General features: G+C 39.1%; 1 protein-coding gene across 4 annotated transcripts in view; it reads left to right on the top strand.

The window, feature by feature from the left end:
• slc8a3 (solute carrier family 8 member 3) overlaps nt 1-27,376 on the top strand; it is a gene marked incomplete at its 3' end in the record, with an annotated part of 43,084 nt that overhangs the window by 11,891 nt on the left and 3,817 nt on the right. For 2 of the 4 annotated variants that reach the window (XM_084391357.1, XM_084391358.1), the window contains exons 2-4: nt 2,640-4,496; nt 21,724-21,830; nt 27,207-27,224. In XM_084391357.1, the coding sequence (XP_084247483.1) occupies nt 2,725-4,496; nt 21,724-21,830; nt 27,207-27,224 (1,897 nt within the window). In that variant the 5' untranslated portion in view covers nt 2,640-2,724. The remainder of the gene's footprint in view (nt 1-2,639; nt 4,497-21,723; nt 21,831-27,206; nt 27,225-27,376) is intronic. The other 2 variants (XM_084391360.1, XM_084391359.1) reach the window with 1 other exon arrangement.

Raw genomic sequence — 27,376 nt, 5'->3', positions numbered from 1 at the left:
GTTTATTATAAACAGCCACTGCTATAAACTCGAGAAGTTTACTTAAATAGGGTTTAAAAAAAAAAAAAAAAATTAAATCAACAAATAATAAATTAAAAAACATACGTCATATGTGATGCACGCACGCACAGCATATGACCTTCCACATCTAGAAAAAAACACACCCACCTCTGTAATAAACACGGAGATGTTAGTCCTGTCTGAGTCGGTACATGAAATAACAGACGTCAAGTGATACGAATTGCAAATCAAACGTCGTTTAGATTACAAAACTAGGAGAGACTACAGGCACCAACATGTGACTACAGGCACCCTCCTCTTCCTCTTTTCTTCACTTCCTCCATTTTTTTGTATATGTATGTATATGGTAGTGTAGACAGAGAGGAGGGTATAGTTTGTAAGAGAGAGAGAGTTGTGGGGGGCAGCTCAAGGCTTCAGGCTGGGCTCTTTTGCTTTACAAAACAGTTTTTCCTCATTAGGCCTTCTGTTTCTACACTGTGCTGTTTACTTACAGCCCACTGCATATGTGTGAGTGTGAGTGTGTTTGATTTACTTACTATAATCAGGTCTGGCCTGATGGCTCTTGCATAGTCCACTTATGTTCAAGCATCTCTCTTGCAACATCTTTTTGGTGTATGAGTTTTGGGGGTTTGATCATGCAACATAGTTAAACTGCTTCCTGAATATTAGTTGCAGGAATATATTTAATGATTCTGGTTACTTAATGGTTCTTTTTAGTCTCGTGGTTATTTAATTTGGAGGATGGAAGAATTAAGATTAAATACAGACTTTGACAAATTAAGATCCAAAGTCTGCATTTAAAAAGTCAGAGAGTCAGTACACACTCAAACATTTCTCATTAGATTCTCTCATGACCAAATTATGGCTGGTAAGATTTTTTTTTATGTATTTGAAAGAGTCTCTTATGCTCACCAAGGCTGCATTTATTTGATCAAAAGTAATATTGTGAAATATTATTGCAATTTAAAATGTAATTTAATATTTATAAAATGTAATTTAATTCAGTGTCACATGATCCTTCAGAAATCATTCTAATATGCTGATGTATTTGGTGCTCAAGAAACATTACTATTTATCAATGTTTAAAACAGTTGTTCCGCCTAATACATTTTAAAACAGTGAAAAAAAACGTTCAGGATGAAACACAAAGTTCAAAAGAACAGCTTTTATTTGAAATAGAAACATTATAAATGCCACTTAATAAATTTAATGCATACTTGTATTAATAATAATAAAATATTCTTTTAAAAAATCTTACTGACCCCAAACTTTTCAAAGGTAGTATATTTGAGTCAACTTTTTATTCCTCCTAAGGAATTTGATAAGAAACATAAGACCTGGTTGATACTTAAATGAGACATCCATTATCAGTTATCAAAGAGCAACCCCTGAGTAATACAGAGTTCCTCTGAGTGTGTTCCTGTGTTAGAGAGAGCAAATGAACTGCACACACACCACCTCCATCTCCATGTGGATTCACCAGAGCTGCTCCCACACACTCCCACATGCACACTGTCATCTCCACTGGTGCAGTGGGATAAAAATGTAATGAAATAATAAGTGTCCATATTAGTTAATTATTCCCATCTCTCTGGGTGAAACCTGCACACATTTCATTTCCAGAACAGACACTGAAGCTCTGTTACACACCCTAGTAAGCCGCCTCACTGCCTACATTGGCGGCATTTTAACCATCATGTAACCTCTTAGTTAAAGGGATAGTTGGAAATCCTGTCATCATTTACTTACCTTTATGTCATCCTAAACCTGTATGATATGCTTTCTTCTGTACATCAGAGGTTCTTCAAAATATCTTATTTTGTGTTCCACACAAAAAAAAGAAAGTCATAAAGGTTTGGAATGAAATGAGAGTGAGTAAAAGATGACCGAATTTTCATTTTTGGGTGAACTATCCCTTTATCTGGTTTGTAATATTCTACATGGGTGCCACACACATACTGTAGCACTCTCACTCTAAATTATTTAACTATTTTAATAGAGACTGGTGTTAACATGTTGCTAATCTAACAGCAGTCTACTCTATAAATAAATGCACCTTTTTTTTTTTTTTTGGAAAATCCTTTTATTATAACCCTAATCCATTTTTCGCAATTCTTTTCAGTATTTCTTTAACTTCCACCATCTTCGCCTTTTTTTCACTGAGGGCGAACCAGTTGCTTTGCCGGTATTTGCCAAAAAAAGGGAGACTGCATTATTAATTTAGCTTTTGAAATAGGAGCCTGAAAATGCTGCCTCAATAGGAAGCATGTTGGAACGGAGCAGCACGCTGCCCTTGCGCTGTTGTTGATGTTTCCCAGTGCGTCATTTTGGACATTGCTTATTCTGGCAACATTCACACCTGCTGAGTGAGGCCTTTTAGCTTTCTGCTGTGTGGACCTTTAGTATTTCACCATATTATATCACACACGCACTGCTCACAAATCTAGCAAAGAATAATGGCTTTATGTGCAGAATTCTCAGATGAGTTTGCTTACATTACATCTGCACTGCTCATACTCCCGACCACTGATGTCAGGTGTCTTTCTTCTGCCATTAGGAAGGTGTGCAGTACCGATTTCTTGTTCTCTGATTCACTGTCTGTTTTTCTTCTGTCATAGGTGGCGTGTGGAACCAAAGACAGCCCAGTGCTGGATTCCCGAAGGACGGCTAGAGATCACAGACCCTTGAGGTGAAGGAGGGTGCATGGATCGCTTAAGGACAAAGACTTCTGCCTACCTCTGGTTGGGAGTGGTCTCCGTGGCAGAAACCTTCCTCTGCGCAGAGGCGCGAGTCACGCCAAGCCCGCCCCCCCTGAACACCACCGCATGCTTCGAGGAGACGGGTCGATGCCAACCTGGCATCATCTTACCCATCTGGTACCCCGAGGACCCTTCCATGGGTGACAAGATCGCGAGGGTCATTGTGTACTTCGTGGCTATGATTTACATGTTCCTGGGGGTGTCGATTATCGCAGATCGCTTCATGGCTGCCATTGAGGTAATCACCTCCCAGGAAAAGGAAATCATCATCAAGCGTCCGAATGGCGAGACGACAACCACGACAATCCGTGTGTGGAACGAGACCGTGTCCAACCTCACGCTCATGGCGTTGGGCTCCTCCGCCCCTGAGATCATGCTTTCCGTCATCGAAGTTTGCGGACACGATTTCCATGCCGGTGAACTCGGCCCATCCACCATTGTAGGCAGTGCCGCTTTCAACATGTTTGTGATCATCGGCCTGTGCGTGTCGGTGATCCCGGAGGGGGAGGTCCGGAAGGTGAAACACCTGCGTGTGTTTTTCGTGACGGCGGCATGGAGCGTGTTCGCCTACATCTGGCTCTACATGATCCTGGCCGTCATCTCGCCCAACGTAGTCCAAGTATGGGAAGGGCTTCTCACCTTGGCGTTTTTCCCCATCTGTGTCATTCTGGCTTGGGTTGCTGACCGTCGCCTGCTCTTCTACAAGTTCATGCACAAGAAATATCGCACGGACAAGCACAGGGGCGTCATTATCGAGACGGAGGGTGACCGCTCCAAAGGCATCGAAATGGACGGAAAGATGATGAATTCTCATTTTGTCGATGGCGGAGCTGCTAGTAACTTGATGGGCCTGATTGAGGGCAAGGAGGTGGACGAGTCTCGCAGAGATATGATCCGTATCCTGAAGGACCTGAAGCAGAAACACCCGGAGAAGGAGCTGGACCAGCTAGTGGAGATGGCCAACTATTATGCACTGTCACACCAACAGAAAAGCAGAGCGTTTTATCGTATCCAGGCCACGAGGATGATGACTGGTGCCGGGAACATCCTCAAGAAGCATGTGGCCGAGCAGGCCAAACGCAGCACTAGTGTTCAAGAGGTTCACGTAGAAGAACCTGAGGAGTTTGTGTCCCGTATTGTGTTCGAGCCTGCCATTTACCAGTGTCTAGAGAACTGCGGGGCTGTTCTACTCACGATAATGCGTAAAGGTGGCGACATCGCTAATACAATCTATGTGGATTATAAAACGGAGGACGGCTCGGCGAATGCCGGTGCGGACTATGAGTTCACGGAGGGAACGGTGGTGTTCAAACCTGGTGAAGTTGTCAAGGAAATCGCCGTTGGCATCATCGATGACGACATCTTTGAGGAGGACGAGCATTTCTTCCTGCGGCTCAGTAATGTGCGTGTTCTGGAGACCGAGGATGAGGTGCTGTCACCCAGTAGCCTGCCGTACCCAAAGGCCTTGTTAGGATTCCCTGCTGTTGCCACAGTTACCATCCTCGATGATGACCACGCAGGCATCTTCACTTTTGAAAGCGACTCCATGCACGCGAGTGAGAGTGTGGGCATCATGGAAGTGAAAGTGCTGCGGACATCAGGAGCGAGAGGGACAGTCATCATTCCTTTCCGCACAATGGAGGGACTCGCTAAGGGCGGCGGAGAGGACTTTGAGGACGCCTACGGTGAACTAGAGTTCAAAAACGACGAGACCTGGTAAATATGCTTTATTTTAAATCAAGCTCAAAGATATACAGTGGCCCCAAATAGTATTTGTAGACTTTTGGATACATTTTTAAATGCCATTGTTGCACTAGATGTCAAACTGTTATTGCAAAATGTCAAACCAAGTGTCATTTGCAAACAGATGATGCTAAAGCTAAATAACTTCACCTTTCTGATTTTACTTTTGCACCAGCTTGTGTAAAAAACTGATGTATGAAGTCACACAGGTGTTCTAGAAGAGAAACCACAGGCATAGCTGATCACATTGAAATGTCTTATTAACATTTGACAACCAGAATGAATTCAAATACTTTTTAGTCTTACTTTTAAACAATACATCTATTGTTGTATTATTTAAAACCCATGAATACTACTTTTTTGTGAAATGCTTTTTCTTGAAAAGTGTATTTGCATTATATTTAATTCACATAAATGCCTCCATGGTTTGCTATTTTGTTATGTATTGCAAGGAACATTTTTAAGTGTGGTGTACAGTAAGTGTTCAGATAGTATTTGGGGCCACTGTAAGAATGTAGTGGGATGTAGGATGCATGTAGTTAAGGAGTTGTGTTTGAGACCAATGAATGTTGAGTTGGTCATGCTGTGTTGTAATGGCTGTAGTAGAAGGACACATTTGCCGAAATACTTTTTTTGTCAACTTTGTAAATGTTTTGTGACTTCCAATCTAAGTGATATAAAATGTAATCACTTTTACGTGCATACATTTTCTCTGTTTTAGCATACACACTCACTCCATTGAGGTTTAGGGAGTGTTTCTGAAATTTCTCTCAGGAATGTTGGTGTTTAATTAATCCAGTTCATTCATGTGAGATTTGAAAGTAATAATGGTAACACACAGACCAGATAGAAACACACACAGAGAGAGAGACGTGCTGGTCCAGATATGCTGCTGGGTATTATTAATAGTTCAGTAAGAATATTCACAGCATATTCCACATGACACTCCAACCCACCCACGGTCTATATGTAAGAGTATGTGAGTAGCTGACACATGCCCATGGACTTTTTTTTCTTCTTTTGAATTAACATCAAGATTTTTGTTTCAAATCTATATTTAAATGTAAGGGAATGTGTACTGTTACTGTATGTCTATGTTTCACCATTTTAATCACTTTTTTTTCCATTTAAAGTGGTCTTGTGGTGAGACCAATGAATTTTTAAACTCCAAATATTGCATGTCTTCCCTGAATTAATATGAGATCATAAAACATGCATCATAATGAATAAAATAGTTTAAATGGAGTATAGCATGTCACATTGTAGGACATGTCAACTTTCCCAAAGTATTTCATGTCAACTACCCATGTGCTGTTAATGGAAGTACTCCATTCATCCGCATGAAGTAAATGTTTAAAAGTATTACAGTGTTTTAAAACACGTGTGTGTGTGTGTGTGTGTGTGTGTATGTGTGTCCAATAAGATTTTTAAAAAGAAATTAATACTTCTATAATGATCAAATGTTACAGTATAGACCTGAACTTTCTATTTATCAAAAATACTGTAAAAAATCTATCAAGGTTTTCACAAAATGTTATCAACATTGATAATAGTGATAAAATGTTTCTTGAGCACCAAATCAGCATAATGAAATAATGATAATGAAAGTTTTCAGTTTTAAGCAAATGATCTGCAACTCGATTCGACTGACCAAATTTAGGCACGAATGTGTCATTTCTGCCACAGTGTTTTACATACTCCTTAATTATTAAAGATACAAAAAAAGTAATTGAAAGTCTACTGGGAATACAAATCTGGGGGCGCACAGACAGATTGCTTGTCATTGCAAACTTGTGCAAGTAACAATGCATCCAAACACTGTAAAGTTGTATCATGTCTGGCGAGTGACACTTCAGCTGGTGTCGTACCATAAAATGGGATGAAGGTATCATGACAACCCTAGTACACGAATAGCAGGCACCATTCCTCAGTGACGGTTGAGTCAATGGACTGCTTGCGGAGAGAAAGTTGAGTAAAGACATCTGCATCTATCATAACCAAGCACCTGCCATTGCCACCAACAGGGTTTTAATCACAGGCACCCAAACCAATGCACTAACTAGATTATATGGAGCTATCCTTCACTCTGTTCTGCTATAATAAAGGTCAACAGTCAGCGCACGGTAGATATACACAATCTGTCTCTCTCTCCTTTGTAGTAGGTTTCTAGAGTTTTATGTCACAGTGACCCCTTTTCACTGACCTTTAACCCTTTGGAGTTAGAGACAGAAGATGAGAGACAAGGATATTTAGAGAAAAAAATGTAACCTACTAAACCTCTCCGTCTATTTATATCATCTCTTTGTTTACTGTGTATACATCATTGTGTGAGTTTGAGAGCGTGTACATATTGAGAGTGTGTACATAGTATTTATGTGAAAATATGTAGTATGCATGAGTGTGTTTATGAGTGTGTATGTGGTCCTGGAAAACCCTACATTGTGGGCAGGGCCGGAAATAATTAAAGGGTTAGTTCACCCAACAATTAAAATTCTGTCAGTAATTACTCACCCTCATGTTGTTCCAACCCCGTAAGACCTTCGTTTATCTTCGGAACACAAATTAAGATATTTTTGATGAAATCTGAGAGCTGGATCACTCCTCCATAGGCTTCTAAGACACTATAACTTGCTGGCCCAGAAAATGTATTAAAGACATCGTTAATATAGTCCAAGTGACTACAGTGGCTCAATCTTAAGTTTAAAAGATGTGCGCAAAAAACAACAAAAATAACGACTTTATTCCACTATTCATTTCCTTCTCTCTGGGCCTCGAGTCTTTTCACGTTGTATAACTGCGCAGCGCGTCTGTGTTGCACGTCACACACATCACACACATGACCAGCGTCGGCCAATAGTGAGCCTACGTGTGATGTACAACACAGATGCGCTGCGCAGTTATACTACGTGAAAAGACTCGCGTAGGCTAAGGCTTATAATGCCTTAGAAGCCTATGGAGGAGTGATCCAGCTCTCAGATTTAATTAAAAATATCTTAATTTGTGTTCCGAAGATGAACGAAGGTCTTACGGGGTTGGAACAACATGAGGGTGAGTAATTACTGAGAGAATTTTCATTTTGGGGTGAACTAACCCTTTAATATTGTGACATTGGCAAAACAAAGTTTTGGGCCCCCCCAAACACTGCAAATAAGACACTCTTCTCTGCTCCTCAAATACATAAAACATTAGCCTTTCTATATAGTGTTTCTTGAGTAAATAAAACACCGTACTTGTTCAATCTTGACTTACGTTTGCATCGCAAACAAGAAGAAATGTGCAGCACTTCATTCAGTTAAAAGGTTTTACTTACAGCTTCATTTATGATTTTTTTTATTTTTGTGTCTATGGGAAGTCCCCATAAAACATGGAAATCCAATGTCTGTGTGAGTTTGTGAGTGAGTGAGTGTGTGATCGAGTGTTTGTGTGTGTGTGTGTGTGTGTGTGTGTGTGTGCGTGTGTGTGTGCATGTGTGTGTGTGTCGGGGATCTCCTTCTCGGCTGGTTATATTCCCATGATGCTGCAGCACGATGCACCAGAATGCACCAGGAACCAATTCTCTCTTCTCTCTCTCTCTCATTCTTTCTCTTTCAAGTATTTTTATTTCAGATCACCAGGACTCTCTTTCTGTCCCAGTTTTATCGGCTTTAATTTATTATACCACTTATGTTGGTTGGTAGTAATGCAGTTTTTGTGAGTGGAAAGCTTTATTTGAGTTAATTAAGAATTGGCTAAGATTTGAGTTGCTGTAGTTTCTGACTTTATGTAATTTGAGTTAACAATTTAAGAAACTAGTTTATGAGTTAGTAGCTTGCAGTTTGGTTAAATTACTTGTTGTAATTTTAGACACTAGTTTATGAATTTGCTGTAAATATAGTCACTTGGAGTTAAGTATTTTATTATTGTGTATAATTCACATGCGGTTTTTTGTATTATTTATTACTATTTAGATTTTTTTAAATAAAGCATATATACAATTATAGTCAGTGGAGTTAGTTGCTGTGACTATAGTCACTGGAGTTTGTGTGTTAGTAGCTTTAATTATTGTGCATGTAGTTCTGTCAGCATTTGGTCGAAGGATGACAGGAAAGCAACAGTAGAAAGAGGATCTGTATCATTAGCCTTCTCCTCTGATTCTTCTCTGCCCTGGTTTTCTGTCTCTCGCTTCCCTTTGTGCTTTTTTTTTTTTTTTAATCTGCAGTTATAGCAGAGCTCCACAGTGTAATGAATCATTTAGATAAAGTAAACATTATTAATTCTTTATGATGAAATAATAGGTGCTTCTTCTTGAGAATATGTTTTGGTTTCTTCATAGGACACAGACTTGTTTTGGCAGATATATCAGGAGTAGTTCTGCCATTATGAAGCATAATAAGCAGAGAGTCTCCTATCGTGAGGTCTTTGCAGGCGTTTGGCTAATTGGTAACTGTGTAAAGTTAAAAAGATGTTCATCGTGTTTAATGTACCGATTTTGTTTCCTGCCTATACTTTGCCTAGTTACTTGCACTTAACAATAATAAGTCAACACAGTTCATAAAAGCTGTACAGCCCAGTCATGAAGCATTCGAGAAATGTTTTTAACTGACCACCATAATTCTGTGGTGTGGTCCAAGCCGTCTTGACACAGTTGAGGGAAATAAATGCAAAACATTGTACTGCCAAGTATTTAAGATCATATCGAGGGACTGTGCTTGTGTTCACTTCACTCTTGTTTTACTACATTCACTCCAGGCATCAGCTCGAGCATCTTAGTGACTCCTGTGAATGGAAAAATTCCTTGTGACAGAAAGTGAGAGAGCAGATGAGGAGAGCTGCTTGAATAATGGATTGAACAGCAAAGAGGATGAATATATGATGTAAATCATAAATAAATTTGGATTTCAAGGAATTCTTCATCCAAAAGTGAAAGTTCTCTCTTCCTTTACACCCATATGAGGATCCAGACCCCTATGACTTTCCTTTTTCAGTTTTGAGTATGTAACAGACTGAAATTTAAGTATCAGTATTTTTTATCAGTATTGGCAATATTGATTGTACTTGATAAGTGGTATTGTCCATGCCTAATATTCTGCCCAGGAGGAGCTGCATGGTGGCAGTGTTGTATGTGTATGTTTGTGGGTTTTTCTTCAGGGCTCTAATTTAATATGCAGTAGTGTTAATTCAGTTTGATCCTAGCACACTTTGCTCATCTCTCTCTCTCTCTCTCTCTCTCTCTCTCTCTCTCTCTCTCTCTCTCTCTCTCTCTCTCCTGTCCGACAGGACCAGTTTTCCCTGAGGAGGTTAGGTATATTTGTGTTTTGCAGACATCAAAACGAATCTGTGTTTTTCTCACAACCTTGGTAAAGAGGAAATTACCTACTATTTTTAGGCTAAAGTGGTGGTCGTCTGAGAAATCCAATTCCGTTTGGACAGGAATGTCACTGATTGAGGTTGATATTGAGATTCTTTCTTTCACTACCCATCTAATTTATTTAGACTTTAGTTTGACTAAAGCTAAACGTCGCAGATTATTATGGATCTACAAGTACTTTTCTGGGGTGAAATATCAGGCGGTGGTTACGTACTTCTCCAACTAAAATAGGAAATGAAATCAACAAAAAAAAAGTAAATTAATCAAGGAGAGTCTGGGCATGGGCTGCTCAGAGCAGAAACTCATTTATGATCCTCAACTTAATTAGTTCTTCCTCTTTAGTATGCACATACTGCAATGTTACGCAAACTGTTTTCTATTTGAATCATTTTTAATCCTGTGATGATGGTATTGATGAATTTGCGTTAGTTTAAATCATCCTATACTGATGATTTGGTGCTCAAGAAACATTTCTAGAAAACAGTATTTGAGGATTTTTTTTCTTCTTCAAGATTTCATTGATGAATAGAAAGTTCAAAAGAACAGCATTTATTTGAAATAGAAATATTTGAAGGTCTTTACTGTCAATTTTGATCAATCGAATGCATCCTTGCTGAATAAAACTATTCATTTCTTTAAAACAAAATCATACTGACCCCAAACTATACATAGTGTGTATATAGTGCGATTTACAGTTGTTGTTAGCTTTAACCTGGGTCACAGTCGAGGCTGAAGTATGCGGCACATATTCATCAGCGAGTTTCATTGACATTGTGACCACTGAGCCGTTATAATTAACATACACAGAAAGAGACGGTGGAGCCCTTTGGAATCCCCTTTGGAATCTCAAGACAGTTCGACTGAACACTGGCAGTAACATTACAGACAGGGATCGATCAATGAAATGATTACAGCACTCTCCACTGTGAATCAAAATCCTATCCGTAAGAACCCTCTACAGCCATTTTCCGCAGAGGAATTGCTGATTAAAGACATTGCGAACAAACACACTGCGACTACAGTATGAGCATTGCATTGATCAAACCAGTGGTGCACTGGGTCTAAAGATCCAGTCTCAGCAGCATAAAGCTCAATTCTGCTGTAATTCTGGTTCTGATGTTATTAGACACGAGTCAGGTATCTCCCTCTCCATCCCATAAGTAGTTCCCATGGTGATGGCCACCTGTAGGCAGGGTCCAAAATGAACTTTCTGTCACACCAGACAGTGTTAGACCATAAATATTTTTAAAACAACAAAGAAAATTATAACATTCAGAAAAATAATATATTGATAGAGTCTCTTATGCTCACCAAGGCTGCATTTATTTGATAAAAAATACAGTAATATTGTGAAATATTAGTACAATTTAAAATTGAACTCTTTTCTATTTTAATATATTTTAAAAAGTATTTGAATTTTTGAATTTTCAGCATCATTACGTCTTCAGTGTCACACGATCCTTCAGAAATCATTCTAATATGCTAATGATTTGCTGCTCAGAAAACATTTCTTATTATTATCAATGTTGAAAACAGATGTGCTGCTGAATATTTTTGTGGAAACTATGATGCACATTTATTTTCAGGATTCTTTAATTAAAGTTCAAAAGAACAGCATTTATTTGAAATGTAATAAATTGAATGAAAATGAATGAATATATCATTTATATATTTAAACTTTAGGCAAAATTAGATTTTTTTTTTTGGTTGGTGTCAGCTTTTTTATTTTAATCTTATGCTATATATCATCACTACAATCAATTTAAACAATGTATCATGCAGTTCCAGCCGCTGGAGAGCAACCATTTTATTTGCTTGCCAAAACCAATTTTTACTTGAATTTGGCACTTAGCGAGTGTTAATTCGGACCCTGGCGGTAGGTTGCAGGTTAATCAGAGGGTAATAGCGCAGCCCCTCACAGTTGAGTACAGAAGTGGCCCCATCTGAATCTCAGCGTCACGCTAGTAGCTAGCTAAGCATGTTATTAGCGCCACTAGCGCTGACCACCCTGGGCTTTAGGTTCCGGTCTATTGTTAATAGCCGCCAGTGGAGTCTTGCCTGAGATTGGCTCCAGGAAACAACACTAACAAGAGTAAGTTATCTTGTATAGACATTTTCACACACAATCATGTTGAGTGTGTTAGCATACTGAATCCAGAAAGTATCCTGGAAGGCTGGAGTGTGTATGTGTGTGGAGCCAGAGCTTTGCTCCTTTTCAGCTGAAGAAAGCTGTGTCTCCTTGGCAACCACAGAGAGCACGAGCTCGCAGGCATGTGCGTGAACACAGTGTGTGTTTGTGTTTGCGTTGAGTCAAATTAGTCTGTGAACGTGTATCCCTGGTTGTGTGTGTATTTGCCCATCAGTGCAGACATGCATGCTCTCGCACACACACACACACACACACCCTTTTCACTGCAGGGTTTATTTTTAGCACGTGTCTCTTATATAATCAGGGTGACACTGGGGAGAACATAGACTCTCTCCCTCTCCTTCCTCCTCACTCTTGGTTTGGATGAGACAGAGGTTTTCTTAGTTGCATATTTCTGGTGCAGTAATGATGCTCGAGAGTGTCTCTGTGCCTGCAGGTCTGAATTACTGAATATAGACGAAAAGATACTGCATAAATACAACCAATATGCCTGGAACACCTCACAGACACACGACACTACGCCATTCACACACAGAGCGCGTGGGAGAGGGAGTCTGTATGCAAGTTTATATTAGTTTTTAATTAAATTGGAGTCTGTCAATCAGTTCAGGGCCTAATTATAATCCACTTTATACCAGTGTTGTTCTTGTCAACTAAAACTATTAAAATTGTGTTTGTTAATTGAAATAAAGCTGAAATAAAATATAAAAAATTAAATATTAGATGAAAAACTTTAACGTAAATACTTTTTTTTTGCCTTGGCACTATCGGAAATAGTTTAAATTGAATTAGTAGTTTTAAAGCTGAAAATATATATATATATGAAGCTAAATAGAAATAGAAAAGAAAATGTCTAAAATTAAAATGAAAACTGAAAATGTAAAAAATAAAAGCTAATTCAATTAATAAATACTTTAATGGTATAAAAATAATATAATCACACTGCTTCATGGCACTGTGCATTCAAACACTTTCTTAGGGTATTTTTTACTTATCAACGATATACTAATAACGGAAAATGTTTTTTATTTAGTTTTTTCCACGTATAGACGACAACTTTGTCAAAACGATTCCTGTTCACACGGATCCGCGAAAATGGATAAAAGCACTGTATTATTCATGCCAGGCCAGTAGTGGGCGATGTCACTTAGTAAAGAAAAACTAAGCGCCTACAGACTGAACACGTAATATGCATGATCATGACGTCACCATTTTCACGAATTCGTGTTAAAGTAGTGCTAAACTTGCACTTTGAAACCCATTTTCAGAAGTGTTCATTTTCAGGCCCAAAAAAACCTGTTGTGTAAATGAACGGCCTAAACGCATTAAAAAGTTTTCCATTTTTAGTTGAAACCGGTGTTGTGTAAATGGCCCCTTAGACTTGACTGTAAATCAATGTGAAAGTTGTATGTATGGTCTGTCTCCTATGCTTTCATTGTGTTTTTGGTTTAGTGCTGGGACCTAGTTTTTCCCAGTCTGTTTAATTAGTTAAAGGAGGGAGAAGAACGGACCCAACAGAAAACAGCATGACCTCACCTGCTGTACTGATGTTATGCCTCGAGCAGAAGCAGTAAAGCCTCGAGGCCCACATCAGCGGATTTCTCTACCAGATGAGCCTAACGGACTTCCCCGTTCGCTCCCTGTGCGCTTTCTTTCTTGCCAGCCTTAACGAGTGCACAAAGGCTCGGTGTGGGTCCTCAGGGCACATTCGCAGAGTTCGTCAAGTGGGTGCTGGTGTGCAACGAGTCCCAGTTCACCGTCTGCTGAGGAAGAATTCACCAGCCCCGCTCCGACTCCAGAGCCGCCAGAGACCAGCCATCTACCCCCGACACGAAGGAGTTGCCTGTGCCCACTGCAGAAGGTAGAGACCAGCCCGTCGCGATGGGCGAGCCCAAACCAGAGAGGAGGTCGGTAGGAGTCATCGCCACGGAGCCCAACCACCGCTAGAGTCTGACCAGGTGCGTGAGCCGGCAACAGCGTTCGTCGTGGAGGGAGTTTTAGTGGAGTTCGATGAGATGGAGGGGAGCCATTATGGACTCTGGAAGGTATTTAGAGGAGCTTAAAGACATTTTTGAAGTTAACTTAATGGACTTTTTGGAGAGATTATTCCCAGTCTCCCTGTATCTCCAACACCCCCTGTTTCTCTATCATCTCCTGTATCTCCAGAGCCCTCTGTCTCTCCAAAATGCCCGCCCGGCCTCCCTCTCCCTCTCCCTCTCCCACCTCCCACCTCAATCAGCCAGTTCCTCAGCCCGGCCTCCACTGATGTCCTTCAGTCCCTCTGCAGCTCCCACATGCTGTGAAGACCTGCCCAGTGTCTTCAGGCCACCAGCTCCATACAGCACATCGGCTCCACCCTGGCTCCTCCCTCCCTCTTCTCCACCGGAAACCATTGGCCGTACGGCTTCTCCGGGCTCTCTCGTCCCTCCGGCTACGCCTTCGTCCTCGAAACCACCGGCTCAGCCTCTGTCCTGTGGTTCACCGGTTCCACCTCGGACTCTCGCTGCCGTGGCTCCACCGCGGCTCAACTGGCTCCACCTCCAGGGCCACCAGTTTCGCATGGGCTCATCAGCCCGTCCTCTACACCTGTGTCTCCCTCTTCAACAGCTGCATCTCTGTCGTCCGTCCCCAGGGCACCTTCCATCAAGTCGGCACCATGGCTACTCCTGCCTTCGAATCCGTGCTGGGGCCTCGTCCTGGCTGGTCCCTGGCTGAACATCTGGCTCCTCCTGCTCCTGGCTCCACACTGGCTCCTCCCACCAGCCACTCCTCCATGGACGTGCCTTTTTGGGAGGGGGCGTACTGTTACATGTATGGGCTGTCTCCTTTGTTTTCATTGTGTTTTTGGTTTAGTCCTGTCATTCATCTGTGCCCTGTTAATTTACTAATTAAGTTCCTTTGTTTGCTCTGTATACTTAAACCCTCAGTTCTCCCCTAGTCTCTGTCCGTTCACGTCAATGTTTGTGTGATTTTCTCCTGCGTTTTTCCTGGTTCCTGAGTGTTTGTGTTTAAAGTCTGTTTCCTGTAATTATTCCTCGCTGTGCAAGTTTCTAATATACCACGTTACGTAACAAAAGTACTAGCATACTTATTTTTGTGTATTGATCTTTGGTTGTATACGGCAATCACAATCACATACCAAACACAGTTCATTGCATGGAATACTGTATCCCACAATGCCAAGCACTCAGCTTGACCTTTTCATTTCAAGGTTTACATTTGTACATAAAATTGGGTTAAAAAAAAGAAAATAACGCTAACCATAGTGTCATCTTTGTAAAACTTTTTTCCCACTCTTCCTTCCTTCATCCATAATGTTCTTTCTCATTTTTTATTCTCTCCATTTGTTCCCACTTTCTTCTTTCTCCCTCTCTGCAGATATGCTTACCTGAGAAATTTAACCTCACCTGTTTTTGAACACAACATTTTCAGTTGAACCTTTGATTAGTCGGTTCAGGTGTGTTTGATTAGAGACGGCATTAAGCTCTGCTGAGAAGGATCTCTATGTGTGCTGAAATGCCTGAGGTTTTGATTTCTTCGAATGAATTAATTAGGAAATTCGAACACAAAGCTTCCCTAGCTTTCTAGGTTGAGAATCAGTATATGGTGGACATGAATTCGGGCACTGGTAAGGACAATAAGGACACTGGCTCACTACACATCGGGACACTGATGACTCTATTTCCGGCGACGTGACAATGTCAACATCACTACTGGTATTTATGAACAGCAGCCGAACTGAAATCTTTCTTACATTATTTTCTAATGTTAAAGTACATTATGATAAATACATTGCTTATTACATAGTGCAACGTTTCAGCTGTAAATAAATTAAAAATGTTATCAAGATTATGTTCATTACCTGCCTAGCGATATATGTTTATGTTGAAATATAATTAAATATTGGTTTGTATTTTATAAAACATTTATCGCGTGTCTAGTGATTTGGCTCACACGATTTATGTTGCGCGCTTCAGAACTTCCGTTAAGGGAACATAGTGAGCATTGATGCTCCCTGGTTTTCTCCGTGCATTGTGGGACTTTTTTAGGGAGCGAACATTTCAGTGCACTGGTAGGATTTTGCAATTGAGACAGGCTTTAAAATAGCCGACTTCCTGATCAGTGAGGGCACTTTGACTTTTGCAAATTGTTTGTTTTTCATTTATGTTGAAATTTCTATTTTATTTCAATTTATGCAAATGTTTTTTGACCAATAGTTTTAGTCTTAGTTTCAGTTTTCGTTTACGAAAATAACCTGCGAGATTGAGATGCACCCAAAATGTCCTACCGCTTATTGTGGGCACAGCTGTTTAAGGCACAAGTTCTCATTAACATGAACACGATTTGATCATTTATCGCTGTATCAGGCTTAGTTAAGCATCAGGTAAAGCTTTGTTCAGACAGGAGTACGTTTTTTTGAAGTTCGCAACTAAAATCCATTCAATGTTTTGTAGTCTGAAAAGCAAAAAAAATTATGAATTCTAAATTTTGCAGATCCACCCTGCATCTATATCTGGTTTGTAGTATGAAAAATGAAAAAATATTTGAAAAAATATATATATGTATTGTTTTGGAATTAGTTTTATTCTGAATAGTCATTAAAGATTTCAAATAGTTTTTTATGTTGTTCAGGACACATCATGCACAATGTTTACAGATGTGCCACAATTCATTGATTTCTACTCACATGAGGCATTCGCTATCTATAAATGATGACTGAGTGAACAAGTAAGCGGTCTTGAACACAGGATATGCATGAACCTAAATGCATGTTCTTTAACCGATCCGCACATGACGAGATGAATAGACTTGAATGGAGGTTTTTTGTCTTTTCTTTCCAATCTGACAACTACTACATTGTCTCTTGCCTTTGTGATGAAGTGTAAGTCATCTAGTGTAAACATACCAGATATTGGCTACACTTTTTGATCCAGTTTTATTCCTTGCGAAATGAATATATGAAATGAGTGCAGAAAGATTGGGGCAGTGTGAACAAAGCATTTGAGATTAGAGCACCATTACCTTCTCTCATGTGTGGAAAATATTAGTAGTCAGGTCTACTAAGAAATATATTTTTTCAGAAATGTCTGTAGTAACTTTGGCTGAAGTGGGCAGCATTAGTCCAGATAGAAATAACAAACCTTTAAATATATTGATTTAATGTTTGGATTTGATGTTGTTTGCTCTGGGTTTTGAGGATGCATTTGACTGTACTGTCCTAAAATAAATACACAGATTTTATTGCCCACATTTTCACACTGTCCAACAGGGTTTTTTTCTCTCTCAGAAACACACTTACCGAGAAACCTGTTAGACGGTGTGAATAGGTGGGCAGTGGGAATTAGTTTTTTTTAGTTTTGATTATGACACGAGGAGCAAAAGGAGATGGAAAATAGAGTGGAGATTGATGGATATAATATCTAAAAGCTTGCAAAAACCATCTTACTTTTTTTACTTAAAGCGATAGTACATACACTAGTTTAGGCTTATTGCCTTAAACTCATGAAATGATTTTTAAACAACATTTGGAACCTTTTACATTTAAGTTCCACATGTAGAATTCTAGTGCTTGTACTTTGTAGGATGTCAGGGAGCAGCAGAGGCAGCAGCAAGTGCCTGGAGTTGTTATGGCAACCCGATACATTTCAAGCAGACTTGCTGATAGGTGTTCTAGAATGAAGGTATCGGCAAATCAGCTTGCAACGGCAATGAAACAGTTCTGCGGTGATTCTATTGACATTCGCAAACAAAACCAGAAACTGTTGACAGCTGAAACTTGGAGGCAGTTATGCTTTTTAGTGAATTGTCAGAACACCAGGACACACCTTGTGAAACTGGGTTTATCTCGGGTTAACAGGACGTCTGGTCATCCTAGATCACATTTCAGAACGCAGTGGTGCGTGAAAGTGTGTTTCGGCTTAAGATTGCGTTTAATTCCCGGAGTGGAAAAAGAACAGAGGAGGAATGTTGTCTTTTCTGAGTTTGAGCACATGTGCAATGTTAAGATTCATTTGCAATCTGCCGAGTCACTGGAGCTCGAACGGGCGGAGAAGCCACTGTAAGGGCTTTTTTCACTAGACAGGAATAAATCTTGTTTACTGTATATCCTTTACTTCTAGCACACTCAAACACACACACAAACACACGTTGGGTTTCCATGCATGTTTTATGGGGACTTTCCGTAGACATAATGATTTTTAAACTGTACAAACTCTATATTCTTATCCCCTAACCCTAAACCTACCCTTAATCACAACCCTCATAGAAAACATTCTGCATTTTTACATTTTCAACAAGACATAATTTAGTATGATTTATAGGCTGTTTTCCTTATAGGGATAAAACAATTTCCTCACAACTGAGATTTGGTCCCCACAACGTAGGGTTTGCCAGGACCAGACACACACACACACACGTTTACTTAGCTATCTAAATGGGGACATTCCATAGACGTAATGGTTTTTATACTGTACACTAACCCTAGCCCTAAACCTACCCATCACACATTTTTACATTTTTAAAAACCTTTAATTACTTTATTTTTATACCAGATTTACAAATGAGGACGTTCCTAAAGGGAGGTTTTTGGAGATTTTGTCAGGTTTTGGTCACTTCTGGGTACAAATTTGTCCCCAAAATATAGTTAGGTAGGTAGGCACACACACACACACAAAATGAGGATGAAACAGAATAGAAATAAAGAGCTACAGTAATGAAGGTTTGAGATCCATGAGAGTGTCAATTTGAACTAAATTTGAATATATGTATTTATTTTATATAATGCTGAATTCTGTAATTTTATATCTAGAGTACAACCAGCCAACAAATGGCATAACAACAAAATCCACTTTCTCATGTTTTTTTTAAGGCTTTAGAGATGATTTGGAATGTAAGTCACACGGACCTCTTTTATTGTACTTTTATTGCACTTCTGTCAGGACCACTATCGTCAAATACGATTGACAATTAGCATACAGTTTGGATTGGCGGTATGGTTCTGTTCTGGGCAAGAACTCCCTGCGCATCCATGTAGGGATCCTAGCATGGATAAGGAATAACCCCCCTTAGGCTAAACAGAACAGAACCAACATGAATGTATTGCAGATATCATTAATCAAGATTTTAAAGTACAACATAATTCGAGAATTTATTCTGATTCAAGGGGAATCAGAATGCCAAATCCTGACTGACGAGAGGAGCTGGGGATGGAGGAGGGTAATTAGCTCCTGAGAAACGCGATAGCTGCTGATAATACTGAAGGAGCTTACATATGTATACAGTGATAGGCGTCAAATTCCTATAGGTAGACGTGGATCAGCTGAGAGTCAGCTGATGCGAGCTTGACTAACGTGACCTGCCAGAACTGACGCTTGATTTCTGGGGTCAGTAAAAGAAAAAAATAAATAAATGAATATTTTTATTCAGCAAAGATTAATAATTTTTTTTAACATTTTTCAACATTGATAATGATAATAAATGTTTCTTCGGTATCACTCTATTTTACAGTCCTGTTCCCCATGTACATATTATGTATGCATAATATAGTGATTACAATAACTGGGTAATAAATAGGTACTAACATTGAACTTATCCCTAAACCTAACCTTAACCCATGTAGTTACGCCATTTCCATGTCACATGCGCAGTACTTTCCGGTTTCGGTTTTCAATCCAGTCAAGTGTTTACATGACCTCTCGATCGGATCAGAAAAGGTTTCAACCACCCCTTACAATCTGAATGAAGTTTTAATCGGATTTGGCCAATTCATTCCAACTTACGTGTGACTTTTTTTTATTTTGACTGTGCTAGTCCGATAACAAATGGATTATTAGGGTCCATGTAAACGCAGCTACTGAATACTGGAGTAATGGCTGCTGAAAATTCAGCAAATTTTACTGTTCCTTTATGACCTACATCAGATCACAGACCAAACGTGCAGCCCTGTCACAGTGTGCGCGTGTGTATGTGTGTGTGTGTGTGTGTGTGTGTGTTGTTTCTCTCTTCGCTGTGTGAGAGTGAGTAAGGCTGAGAGGACGTTTGAGTATAATGTGTCCGCTAATGGAGGGGAAACAGGGCAGAGCAAAAGGGAATGAGAACATGAGTATGTTAGACTGAAAGACATATTAGAGAGAGAGATGAAGAGGTGTGGGTCTGTAGACAGCTGTACTGTGAGTAACTGATCCGAATGGAGGAAGGGGCATGTTCACAGGTTTAACGCACACACGCACACACACGCACACACACACGCACACACACAGAGAGAAACTCTCATTGAATCTCAGCTGAAACAGGTGTTACTCACAGTCACAGAGAAACCAGGTCAACATCAATCACATGCTGAGTTATAAATACACACACACATGCTGAGAATTTAGCAATGAAAGAGTGACGGGGGGAAATGAAAGACTGATTCCTTAAAGGGGACATATCATGAAAATCTGACTTTAAGTGCTATAATCGGGTCCCCGGTGCATCTACCAACCCAGAAAACATGAAAAGTGACAACACAGTAACTTTGTTTTGGTAAGCCTTTCTCTGCAAGCATGTCAAAAAATAAGCCGATCAGATTTTTCTCCCCTTCTGACGTAGAAAGGGGATCTTATTATAATATTGCCGCCCCTTAATCCGCACGTTTCCACCCACGGCGCTGCCATTTGGTTTTCGCAAGCGACAACAGTGTAACCAGTTCTAACGCAATAGCAACATTTCGATAAAAGCATGTAAACTGTTCTGTCGTTGGCTGCACAGAACACTATTTGACCAAATGTCACAGCTGTCTTATAAAGACCTCAGGGAACTATCAACTTGTGTAAAAGTTAAACACGACGATACATGCAAGTCGATGAGATGAATCAATGAATCCACCAACCATTCAGAAATGTCCAGGTTCAGTCTAAAAGTTGCAACCTCTTCATGAGTCTCTCTGTAAGGCTGCACTCCGCTACTGGTTATTTCTGAAATTTGACTGAAATTTGCGTGTTTTGTGATTGCCACTCAGAAACGGCACGTTTTTGCTCACACCCAAAAAGGGGCAAATTTGACAAGCTATAATAAATCATCTGGGGGGTATTTTGAGCTTTCACAGACACATTCTGGGTACACCATAGATTTATATTACATCTTGTGAAAAGGGGCATAATAGGTCACCTTGAAGTAAACAGTCATGTTGGCAGATCAACAATTTGCCAGTGTTGGGAAACAGCAATGAGGCTAGCTAAGATACAAACTACTGTATATATGAATGTTTTTAAACAATTATTTAAAAAAAAAATGATTCACATGCTTCACATGCAGTTGTTGAATTTTCTTCATAGCTGTAAAATGATTGAATGCATTTACAGGTTTTGTTTCAGTTATCAATCAAGTAAGCTGAAAAATGTGATTCATTTGCAAATTGAACATCGATACATGATTTCTACTAGCAATATTACAACCTTGCTAATGAGAAATGTAATTAAAATACTAACTTAATTATTTGTACTGTAGTGATACTACAAACAACCGGGTCTAGAGTTTGAACTAAAACCCATCACTGTTTTATTTAGCAGATAACCTTTTTGTTAGCAAACATGATTGATGGTACATGACAGCTAGGAGAATGAATCATAGAAAGATGATACAGTTTGGCCTCTGACCCCAGGACAGTCCACTGACCCCTCACTGACCTCTGATGTTGTGTTTCTCTCTATCTCTTTCTCTTTCAGTAAAACCATACAGGTTAAGATTATCGATGATGAGGAGTATGAAAAAAACAAAAACTTTTACCTGGAGCTAGCTGAACCACGCATGGTGGACATGAGTCTCCAGAAAGGTAAAACACACACAGTGTACTCATGGAAAAACCACATCCCGCTGTTCATCGATTCATTCATTTCTAAATTCCTTTTGATTCATCCAGTAGCTCTTTATCAGGTCATTAGAGCATATGACCATCACCATCAGTGTATATGTGTTATTCTACTGTCTTCATGTTTCATGACGTTTTCATCGGTAGCAGCAGGCATCTTGTTGTTTTATGAGATTTACTATATAGTACGTTCACGTGCACTCAAATGTCTGGAGGCAGTAAGATTTGTTTTTGAAAGAATCATTTTAGTAGTAAAGTATGCATTAATTTGATCAAAAGTGACAGTAAATGCAGTTCTTATGAACTTGCTATTCATCAAAGAATCCTGAAGAAATGCATCACAGTTTCCACAACATGTTTCTTGAGCAGCAAATCAGGATATTAGAATGATTTCTGAAGGATCATGTGACACTGAAGAGTAATGATGCCGAAAATTCAGCTTTGCCATCACAGGAATTAAGGACATTTTAAAATATATTAAAATAGAAAACAGTTACTTAAAATTTTAATAATATTTCACATTATTACTGTTTTGACTGTATTTCTGATTAAATAAATGCAGCCTTGGTGAGCATAACAGACTTCTTTCAAAAACATCAAAAAATCTTACCAACCCCAAACTTTTGAATGGTAGTCGGTATAATCAGCTTTCACTGGATTTTGGCTACAATTGTGCAAATTTTCTGACTGTATGAATGACTGCTACCAGTAGAGGGCACCCAGGATGAACCCGCAGATTCAAATAGAGTCAGTATAAGGAGGAGATGGACCACTCATATAAAAATTAATGGGAAAAGTCACAACCCTCAATTTGGCGGCTGTGTTTGAGCCATGGTGTTGAAAGTAGCTCACTTGCTAAAATATAAAAATATGTAAATAAAAAAAGATTCTAACTGTCTTAATGATAAAAGAACCTTCTTTGTCTTTTGCTCTAGAGCGCATTTGTCTTTTAGCGGCATGATTTATTTTGCTTACCTTGAGCTGAAGAAGCTATCTTTGTCAGATATTATTTCTAATATACATTATTGAGACATAAGGTTAGCCAAAACTTTCTGAGATATCCCAATTCAAGTTGATAAGACGCCTATTGGCTAGATATAAAATAGCTACCCATGGGCATGGCCAAGATGGCCGCCAAGTGGACTGGGAATTTTAGTCAAAGCGCACGAATCCAATGAAGACCCACAGGGCGCAGCTCTCAAACTGACTCATCTACGACTCACACGAGAAATGCTGTGATGACATTTTTGTGATGCTTTAAAAATGGCAATGTTCCTGTCTTTGTCTGTCTGTTTTTATATAGTTTCAAAAATGCCTTAAGACTGTTGTTTAGGAAACTATGTGAAGGATTAGCAAGCAGTGCTGCTTTTTCACTGACTCCTTTGGAGTTTCAGTAAACATTGACCTTAAATGCCAGTGCAGGATCTCAAAGAGTGTGAGAAATGAATACAAACACACACACACACACACACCTACCAAGTAGTCAAGTCTCTCAATACCTCTCCATAAATCAGGCAGACATGGTCAATGCTACCAGCACCCACACCGCAGCACTGCGGTAAAGTGTGTGTGTGTGTGTGTGTTTGCATGTATGCATGTGTCCTTGTCCCAGTATTATACCCTTCAGAAAGAATGAGAGATGAAGAACAGCTGGTCCTCTCTGTTTGAGCTCTCATCTCGCCTGGACGATATTAAACAACCTACTTATTAACTTACCTAAGCCCACAAAAACAACATGTTGGCTTGCCTCCTCACTTGTGTGCTTGTAAACAAGCAGTTTATTAATTATTCATTAGATATTTCTTTATTTTCATGCCAACATGAACTTGGATAAGATTTAATTTTGATGTACAGAGAAACCCAGAAAAAAAGTTCCTCAGATCAGATATATGCGCATTCATGACTATAATTTGTTTTGTCAACCAATAATGAGGATTATAATTTTTTTTTTTTTACATTCTTGTTTCCATGGGAAACTGCATTCTGTTAAATGTAGTAGTTATGTTGTGCTGTTTGTAATTTAGCGATTGTGGTTCTGATTCTGTTTCCTCCGAATGAAATTCTGGTTCCTTGATGATTCAGTGAACAATTCTAATAATTCAGTGAGCAAGTAAGATTGAAGGAATTGTTCACCTGAAAACGAAAATTCTGTTTTTAATTATTCACCTTCATGCCTTTCCAAACTCGTATAATTTTGTTTCGCTGTGTCGATTCAGTAACGCAAGTTTTTTTTTTTTTTTTTTTTGTCTTCTATGCAGATAGATAAAAGATTGTATCAATGGATTGTATTTGATTTTGAAACTGAACCTGTAATAGGAGACACATCACTTGTCCTACATCAAAACACGACTTTAGAACTGCTGATCCTGTGCTGTCGCTGCAAAATATGTTAAGGGATCTAAAGAAACATTCTCAGCTTTATACATCGAAATACTGGATGCTTTCTTTGGCATTGAACCCTCTTATACACCAACTGGATATATATCAAATATGGAGGTAGAGTCAGTTATGAAAAAAGGGTGAGACAGCAGGAAAACTGTGAGACTGGAGAAAGATAGAGAGAGCTAGGTGAGTGATAATGAATTTTATTTGTTGTTTTTGTCAAAGAAAACAAACATTTTGTCATGTCATATGTATTAATTTTTCAAAATTTGTGCAAAACATTTAAGTTAACAAAAACTTGAAAACTATTCATTTATAAGCAGTTCACATTATATATATATATGGGGTGATACAGCAGAGGAGAGAGATGTGACAGGAGATCCAGCAGACTATCTATTATGCTATATCTGTGTGTGATTATTATCCCGTGGAGCCCAAACCTCAACACCCCACCCACGTGTCCCATATGAGGATGTTTAACGAGAAGATCATCAGAAGGGAATCATTTTATCACATAAATGCCAGTATCACCTCAGTCTGTGTGTGTGTGTGTGTTGCTATCTCTGCATTCACATGTGTGATAGGGGAATAGCTGTGAATGAGCCAACGACAGGGGAGTTTTCGCCTGAATATCGACACCTACATCCCACGATCCCATTACCTCACAGAACGTAGGGCGGAGAGAGCCTGGAGTCTGGTATCGGTTGCTAAGGTACCATCAGCTGTTGCTAGCGCTGATGTGCAATAGATTTGCACTGAACTGTTGAATCGAAGCTTCCAAGAAAGAACAGTGAGAGAGGGAAAGTGATGGATAGATTAAATGAATTCCTTTGTGTGTTTGACACATCTGTGTGTGCTGTCATGAAACAGACATGCTGAAAAGCCTAGAGCTGACAATGCTACATAAATTACTGGTTAATAATAATGTGCATCAAGACACCCTACCCCCCACCCCTTCTCACAGACACATTCGAGTATAAATGATGGGCTTATTTACACATCCAGCTTCTCATTATGGGTCGATATTTTCATCTCAGCACACATACACACACACTAAATCAAAGCTTGTTTGTTCGCCATCTCATTCATCCTCAGCAACAGAAAATTACAGCACTGATTACAGAACTATTAAAGTCATTATACACACAGAAAGAAAAAAAAAAAGTAATGGAGAGACAAAGAAATTGATTCCTGTAGTTGGTGCTTATATTTGTGTAAATGTGTGTGGGTCAGGGTACTAGATTAATAAGTGTTGTTAAAAAAATCCTTGTTGTTAATTCAGGATATCTAACGCATTATCAAGTGGAACCTTATTGTTTTAAAGTTGAAAGCTCATCCAAAAAATGAAAATTTAATTTAGTCCAGTGATCCCTTAGCAAACTTCCAAAGAAGCCTTAATGACTTAAAGGGTTAGTTCTGTCATTAATTACTCTCCCTCATGTCGTCAAACCCGTAAGACTTCGTTCATCTTCGGAACACAAGATATTTTTGATGAAATCTGAGAGCTTTCTGTCTCTCCATTGACAGCTACGCAACTACCACATTCATGCCCCAGAATGGTATTAAAGACATCATTAATGTTTGTGACTCCAGTGGTTTCACACAAAAAAAAACATAATTTACCACTTTTTTTTGTTTACAAAATATGAATATCCGACGCACGGTCATGCAACAAGCTCTCGAATCTACTCTCGAATCAGCACAACACGCATGCGCCGTTGTTCTCTCATGAACGCGTGTTGAAATGAATATTTTTGTAAATAAATTGGTCGCTTCATAAAACTGAGGTAGGTACTACCTTTCTGGTGCGTAGGCTGTCAATGGAGGGATAGAAAGCTCTCGGATTTCATAAAAATGATCTACATTTGTGTTCCGAAGATGAACGAAAGTCTTACTGGTTTGGAACGACATGAGGGTGAGTAATTAATGACAGAATTTTCCTTTTTGGTTGAATTAACCCTTTAATATTATAAAAAAAAAAAAAATATATATATATATATATATATATATATATATATATATATATATATATATATATATTTAAGTCTATATGTTTCTTGCTTTAATTCACCCCATAAGGTACATGCTGTCTTGAAAAAAACTCAATATATAAGGTATCCTAATTTTAAAAATGTGACTTCTAGACCTGAAATATCATGTAAATTAATCAAATTGGCATTTTTAGAATGAATATACATTCTAATTATGCCAAGCTGTAAATATTTGGGGTAGAAACTGAATAAAATATATATTTTAAAAACCTCATCCTTACTTCTTATCACAAACATTACAATCAATCACAAAAATCACAAACATCTGGAAAAATCACGGAGCCTCTGCTTATTGTTGGACCCCATTGACTTTCATGGTATACTATCTTCCACAGAAAAAAAAGAAAGAAAGTCATACAAGTTTGGAACAACATGAGGGTAAATAAAGGATGACATAATTTTCATTTTTGGGTCAACTATCTCTCTATCTCAAAAAATATTTACATTTAAATATAAAAATGCTAAAAGGTTTTTCTGAGGGTTAGAGGACAGACAATATCATTAACTCAATATTAAAGCAATTGTAGCCAATGGAAAATCCGCATCACGATAGGAAAGCAAACGTGTGTGAATAATAAGGATAGCTTTAGCACCTCTTTGTTTTGTCGCTACATCTCAAATGCTACTAGACACTCCTGTTGCCAGGAGCAACCACCCGCTCCGGCTCTCTGGATCAGCCCGCACTATCACATCTGATCACATCTGGCCGGTCACACCTGTCGCACCTGTCCGGCTCGGACATTCTGTATTGGGTGATGAAACGCCAGCGGCTGCGAATATTTTTATTCATGTTTATCGGAGTAAATAAATCCTATCCAACATCTCACTGCATTTCCCTCCACCATTATCTGTCTAATTTGTTCTTCATGTCATTCCACCCCTCCCTTTCTCTTTTCTCCACACACAGCTCTGTTATTAGCTGATGGTAAGTTTGAGTTGTGTATGTACAGTGTGTGTGTGTGTGAGGCAAGATGAGGCCATCTGCAGTAATTGTGGTCTCGTCTGCCTCACTCTGCGGATGAACACACGCGTGTGTCTCCAGGTTTGTGTGTGTTACAACACGTGCACGAGAAGATA

Source organism: Rutilus rutilus, assembly GCF_951802725.1.
Source record: "Rutilus rutilus genome assembly, chromosome: 20".
Lineage (NCBI taxonomy): Eukaryota > Metazoa > Chordata > Actinopteri > Cypriniformes > Leuciscidae > Rutilus > Rutilus rutilus.
This window is presented reverse-complemented; position numbering and strand designations above follow the sequence as displayed.